We start from the raw sequence: 7,234 nt of genomic DNA, 5'->3' as shown, positions 1-7,234 counted from the left end.
CCTCCCAGGGCCCTCCCCGCTCCTCCCCCTTCCCCCCCCCTGCCCCCCCCCCGTCCCTCCCAGTCCCTCCCAGTGCCCTCCCAGTCCCTCCCAGTCCCTCACCACCATGAGCATCACGAGCTCAGCCTTGCGGGCGATGCTCCCGGGCTGATTCCGGCAGCCGGAGCCGTTCCCGGAGCCGTTCCCGGAGCCGTTCCCGGAGCTGCTCCCGGAGCTGCCGAGGGCGCGGCCGATCATGGAGATGCTGCGGGCCAGGCTCAGCTTCAGCGCCGCGTCCTGCGGAGCAGCGGCAACGGCGGCATTGGGATCGGCGGGATCACCGGGATCGGCGGGATCACCGGGATCAGCGGCATTGGGATCAGCGGGATCAGCGGGATCAGCGGGATTGGGATCAGCGGGATCAGCGGGAATGGCAGGATTGGGATCACTGGGAATGGTGGGAACAGCGGGATTGGGGTCACTGGGATCAGCGGGAACACCGGGATCACTGGGAATGGCGGGATCGGTGGGAACAGCGGGATTGGGATCACTGGGATCAGCGGGAACGGCGGGATTGGGATCATTGGGAATAGCGGGATCAGTGGGAACAGCGGGATTGGGATCACTGGGATCACTGGGATCAGCGGGAACAGCAGGAACGGTGGGAATGGCGGGATTGGGATCCCTGGGAATGGCGGGACTGGGATCCCTGGGAATGGTGGGAACAGTGGGATTGGGATCCCTGGGAATGGCGGGATCGGTGGGAACAGCGGGATTGGGATCAGCAGGATCACCGGGATCACTGGGATTGGGATCACCAGGATCACCGCAATCAGCGGGAACAGCGGGATTGGGATCAGCGGGAACAGCGGGATTGGGATCACCGGGAACACCAGGATCAGCGGGATCAGAGGGAACAGCGGGATTGGGATCAGTGGGATTGGGATCACCAGGATCAACGGGAACGGCGGGATTGGGATCAGCGGGATCACTGGGATCAGCGGGAACGGCGGGAACAGCAGGACTGGGATCACCAGGAACGGTGGGAATGGGATCGACGGGAACAGAGGGATTGGGATCACCGGGATCATCAGGATCACTGGGATCAGCAGGATTGGGATCACTGGGAATGGTGGGATTGGGATCACCAGGATCAGCAGGAACAGAGGGACTGGGATCACTGGGATCACCAGGAACGGCAGGATTGGGATCACTGGGAATGGTGGGATTGGGATCACCGGGATCACCAGGAACGGCAGGATTGGGAACGGAGGGATTGGGATCAGAGAGAATGGTGGGAACAGTGGGAACAGCGGGATTGGGATCACCAGGATCATTGGGATCACTGGGATCAGTGGGATCGGAGACTGCTGGGATTGGGATCACTGAGATCAGGATCATTGGGATCACCGGGATCACCGGGATCACCGGGATCATTGGGATCGTTGGGATTGGGATCATCGGGATCAACAGGACTGGGGATTGCTGGGATTGGGATCATCGGGATCATCGGGATCATTGGGATCATCGGGATCATTGGGATCACTGGGATTGGGATCACTGGGATCAGGAACTCTGGGATCGGGATTCCTGGGATTCCTGGGATCGGGAACTCTGGGATTTGGATTCCTGGGATTGGGATTTCCGGGATTGGGATTTCTGGGATTGGAATTTCTGGGATTGGGATTTCTGGGATCGGGATTCCCGGGATTGGGAACTCTGGGATCGGAATTTCTGGGATCGGGATTTCCCGGGATTGGGAACTCTGGGATGGGGATTTCCCAGATTGGAATTTCTGGGATTGGGATTTCCCGGGATGGGAACTCTGGGATCGGGATTTCCTGGATCAGGATTTCCGGGATTGGGAATTCTGGGATCGGGATTTCCCGGATCGGGATTCCCGGGATTGGGATTTCCCGGATCGGAATTTCTGGGATCGGGATTTCCCCGGATTGGGATTTCTGGGATTGGGAACTCTGAGATTGGGATTTCCCGGATCGGGATTTCCCAGGATTGGGAACTCTGGGATCGGGATTTCCTGGATCAGGATTTCCGGGATTGGGATTTCCGGGATTGGGATTTCCCGGATTGGGATTTCTGGGATCGGGATTCCTGGGATTGGGATTCCTGGGATCGGGATTCCTGGGATCTGCCTCCCTCTGGGATGGGGATCCTCAGGATCGGGATCGGCCTCCAAGATAACGTATCCTACTGCTAGAATTCATTGATGGTAATTAATAGGAATCAATAACGCTAATAAGGATTAATAATAATTATTAATGATCGATTTGTGCTCCAATAATGAAACCGTCAAGGGAAGAGAAAGAAACGGAATCGGAAATAAAGGTGAAAACATGAAAAGATCCCCAAAAAACCCCCATTAATAAATATTAATAAATACTAATAAATATTAATAAATACGGTAACTACTAATGAACATTAAAAATAAAAGTTAAATAATAATAAATAATAGATAACAAATAATAAATCATAAATAACAAATTTTTTAAATGAATAAAAAGGCAATAATAATAAACAAATAATAATAAATTATGAATAATGAATAATAAATAATAATAAATAAACAATAAATAATAAATAAACAGTAAATACTAATAATAGATATTAAATTTACTTTTAGTAAAACTGATAATTGAGATAATAATGGAAATTGCAAAACAATCAAGTTAATAATAATTAAATAATAAGTACTATTAATCGCTATAAATTAATCAAGATAATAATAAAAATAATCCAAGAATAAAAGGAGCATTATTAAAATAATAATTCACGCCAATCAATTAATTATTAATTATGCCACTAAAGCAATCGATTATTAACGTTGATAAAATAAAGAATTGATGATGATAAAATGAGAGAGAATTAACGTCAATAATTAAATAACTAATTTCAGGGAAAGTAATTAATTAACGTCAATGAAACAAGAGATCATTAATGGCAATAAATTAATAACCCAGAGAATCGCTTCATTTAATTAATAACAGCATTAATCCTACAGCTTATAATTATTAATAACATCATCCTTAGCCTAATAACCGAATAATAATTTGATCGTAAATCCGATAAATAATCCAATTACTTTCTAATAAATTTATCATTAATTACAAATTCAGAAATTGATTAGAAAGCCTTTTAATAATAGAATAATTAATAGGTAATTAACAGCCTTAACAAGCAGTGCCCATTAGCAATTTTTTATTAATAACCATTATTATTTATTACTAATTAATAATATAATCAGTGATAGATATGTTTTAATGGTTAAAAATATTCATTAATAATTAAAATATTAATACTGCTATTTAATAATCAATAAATGACTAATTATAACTTTTAATCATTAATAATGAATAATTAATGGTTATTAATCTTATTAATTAGTCGTTAATTTCTCCCTTCCTTCTCCTCCCGTTCCCAGGGAATTCCAGCCCCCCCCAGTCCCCAATCCCAGGGAGCCCCCGGAGAGCCGGGAAGGGGGAGCAGAGCCCGGGAAAAGCGGGAATTCCCGGAAAAGCCGGGAATTCCGGGAAAATCCAGGAATTCCAGAAAAATCCGGGAATTTTGGAAAAATCCGGGAATTCAAAAAAACCCCCGGGAATTCCGGAAAAATCCAGAAATTCCAGGAAAACCCGGGGATTCTGGGAAAATCTGGGAATTCCAGGAAAACCTGGGAATTCCAGGAAAATCCGGGAATTCTGGGAAAAGTCCAGGAATTCTGGGAAAATCTGGGAATTTTGGAAGAATCCAGGGATTCCAAAAAAATCCAGAAATTCCAGGAAAATCCGGGAACTCCGGGGAAATCCAGGAATTCTGGAAAAACCCAGGAATTTTGGAAAAATTCCGGAATTTAAAAAACCTCCAAGAATTCCAGGAAAAATCAGGAACTCCAGAAAAAATCTGGGAATTCTGGGAAAATCCAGGAATCCTGGGAAAAATCCGGGAATTTTGGAAAAATCCAGGAATTCCAAAAAACCCCCAGGAATTCCAGGGAAAATCTGGGAATTCTAGAAAGATCCAGGAATTCCAGAAAAATCCAGGAATTCTGGAAAAATCAGAGAACTCCAGAAAAATCTGGGACTTCCAAAAAACCCAGGAATTCCGGGGAAAATCCAGGAATTCTAGAAAGATCCAGGAATTCCAGGAAAATCCAGGAATTTCAGAGAAATCTGGGACTTCCAAAAAACCCCAGGAATTCCAGGGAAATCCGGGAATTCTGGGAAAACCTGGGAATCCCAGAAAAACCTGGGAATTCTGGGAGAATCCAGGAATTTCAGAAAAATCTGGGAATTCTGGAAAAATCCGGGAACTTTGGAAAAATCTAGGAATTCCAGGAAAACCCGGGAATTCTGGGAAAATCTGGGAATTCTGGAAAAAATCCAGGAATTAAAAAAACCTCCAAGAATTCCAGGAAAAATCCAGGAACTCCAGAAAAAATCTGGGAATTCTGGGAAAATCCAGGAATCCTGGGAAAAATCCAGGAATTTTGGAAAAATCCAGGAATTCAAAAAAAACCCCAGGAATTCAGGGAAAATCCGGGAATTCTGGAAAAATCCGAGAATTCCAGAAAAGGCTGGGACTTCCGAAAACCCCAGGAATTCCAGAAAAATCCAGGAATTCGGGGAAAATCTGGGAATTCTAGAAAGATCCTGGAATTCTAGGAAAATCCAGGAATGTCAGAAAAATCTGGGAATTCCAAAAAACCCCAGGAATTCCAGAAAAATCCAGGAATTAAAAAAAACCCCAGGAATTCGGGGAAAATCCGGGAATTCTAGAAAGATCCTGGAATTCCAGAAAAATCCAGGAATTCTGGGAAAAATCTGGGAATCCCAGAAAAACCCGGGAATTCTGGGAGAATCTGGGAATTCCGGGAAAATCCAGGAATTTCAGAAAAAGCTGGGAATTCTGGAAAAATCCAGGAATTCCAAAAAAAACCCCGGGAATTCTGGAAAAATCTGGGAGTCTCTGCCTTTTCCCGACCCTTTTTCCCGGGAATTCCGGGGTTTTTCCGGGAAGCGATTCCAGCGCGGAATGAGAGGGAAAGGCGGAAAGAGGGAGAATTCCAGAGGGAGAATTCCAAAGAGGGAGAATTCCAAAGGCAATCCCAAAATTCCCTACCTTGGGCTCTACTTTTATTCCCAGAACCTGAACGGGCGGAAAAACAAAATTCCCATCAGGAAAAATCCCCAAATTCCAGCGGGAAAAGCCAAAATTCCAGCGGGAAAATCCCCAAGTTCCAGCTGAAAATGAAAATTCCAGCCGGAAAAGCCAAAATTCCCACTGGAAAATCCAAATTCCAGAGAGAAAACCCCAAATTCCAGCCGGAAAATCCGAAGTCCAGCTGGAAAAGCCAAAATTCCAGCAGGAAAATCCAAATTCCTACCGGAAGATGGAAATTCCTGCAGGAAAATCCCAAATTCCAGCGGGAAAATCCCCAAATTCCAATCGGAAACTCCCAAATTCCAGCTGAAAATGAAAATTCCAGCCGGAAAAGCCAAAATTCCCACTGGAAAATCCAAATTTCCAGCTGGAAATCCCAAAATTCCAGCCACAAAACCCAAAATTCCAGCGGGAAAATCCCAAATTCCCACTGGAAAAAACAAAATTCCATCAGGAAAATCCAAATTCCAGCGGGAAAATCAAAACTCCAGCGCGAAAATCCAGAATTCCCACGGGAAAACCCCAAATTCCAGTGGGAAAAATCAAAATTCCATTGGAAAAATTGGGAAAAACTGGAATTCCGGTGGGGAAAAAACCCCAAAATTCCATTGGGAAACCGAAATTCCAGTGGGAAACCCCAAAATCCCGGTGGGAAAACTGAAATTCCGGTAGGAAAAAACTGGAATTCCACTGGAAAACCCCCGAAATTCCATTGTAAAAAACTGAAATTCCATCGGGAAAACTCAAAATCCCGGTGGGAAAACCGAAATTCTGGTGGGAAAAAACCCCAAAATCCCATTGGAAAAACCAAAATTCCATTGGGAAAACCGAAATTCCATTGGGAAAATCCGAAATTCCATTGGGAAAATCCGAAATTCCATTGGAAAACCCAAATCCCGGCAGGAAAAACGAGCTCCAAAATGCCCCAGGAAAGCTCTGCCCCAAATTCCAGAGAAATCCCAGGAATCCCAGGAATCCTGGAGGAACCCCAGGGGAATTCTGGGAATCCAGGGAATCCCAGAGCAATTCCGGGGGAATCCCGGAGCAATCCCGGAGCAATTCTGGGAATCTCAGGAAAATCCTGGAGCAATCCCGGAGCAATCCCAGGGGAATCCTGGGAATCCCGGAGCAATTCCAGGAATCCTGGAGCAATCCTGGAGCAATCCCACGGAAATCCCGGAGCCATCCCGGAGCAATCCTGGAATCCCCAGGAATCCCAGAGCTATCCTAGAACAATCCCAGCAATCCCAGGAATCCGGGAGCAATCCCGGAGCCATCCCGGAGCCATCCCGGAGCCATCCCGGAGCCATGCCGGGCCAATCCCAGGAATCCTGGAGCAATCCCGGAGCAATTCTGGGAATCTCAGGGAAATCCCGGAGCAATCCCGGAGCAATTCCAGGCCAATCCCAGGGGAATCCTGGGAATCCCCAGGAATCCCAGAGCTAACCCAGAACAATCCCAGCAATCCCGGGAATCCTGGAGCCATCCCGGAGCCATCCCGGGCCAATCCCGGGCCAATCCCAGGAATCCCGGGAATCCCGGAGCCATCCCGGAGCCGTGCCGGAGCCGTGCCGGAGCCGTGCCGGGCTCACCTTGGTGTGGCCGAGCTGCAGGAGGTTTTCCAGGATCGGCGATTCCAGGCGGGATTGCAGCAGCTCCGGAGGCGCCGCCTCGGCCACGCGGCCGTAGCAGAGCACGAGGCCGCTCCGCAGCTTCTCCGGCTCCGCCTCGCCCCGATCCTGCGGAAAAACGGGATCCGGGAAGGCCGGGAAGGGAATCCCGAAGAATTTCCCAGGCGGGATTTGAGGGGGGGAAAAGCCCGGGAACGGTTGGGTGGGATTGGATGGTGCTGGGAATGCTGGGGATTTCGGGATGGGGGGTTCCAGGGAATTCCAGGGCTTTGAGAGCGGGGATTCCATGGATTGTCGGGAATTTTGAGGTGGGATTCCAGGCAATTCCAGGGGTTTCGTTGGGATTCCAGGGAATTCCAGGGGTTTAACTGGGATTCCAGGCAATTCCAGGGGTTTTGCTGGGATTCCAGGGAATTCCACAGGTTTAGATGGGATTCCAGGGAATT

General features: G+C 47.2%; 1 protein-coding gene across 1 annotated transcript in view; it reads right to left on the bottom strand.

Moving 5' to 3' along the window:
• Positions 1 to 76: 76 nt before the first annotated feature.
• The window catches only part of LOC121660431 (maestro heat-like repeat-containing protein family member 1), a gene marked incomplete at its 3' end in the record, with an annotated part of 11,168 nt that continues 4,010 nt past the window's right edge, over positions 77 to 7,234 (bottom strand). The window contains exons 4-6 of the mRNA XM_042019792.1: positions 6,750 to 6,896; positions 5,116 to 5,142; positions 77 to 276 (exon numbers count right to left, since the gene is read on the bottom strand). Of these exons, the coding sequence (XP_041875726.1) occupies positions 77 to 276; positions 5,116 to 5,142; positions 6,750 to 6,896 (374 nt within the window). The remainder of the gene's footprint in view (positions 277 to 5,115; positions 5,143 to 6,749; positions 6,897 to 7,234) is intronic.

The sequence above is a fragment of the Corvus kubaryi genome, unplaced genomic scaffold (genome assembly GCF_017639235.1).
Source record: "Corvus kubaryi isolate FWS band 111438036 unplaced genomic scaffold, C.kubaryi_AGA036_p1.0 35683, whole genome shotgun sequence".
In the NCBI taxonomy this organism is placed as follows: Eukaryota; Metazoa; Chordata; class Aves; order Passeriformes; family Corvidae; genus Corvus; species Corvus kubaryi.
The sequence above is the reverse complement of the archived record's forward strand: the minus strand, read 5'-3'. Positions and strand labels throughout refer to the sequence as shown.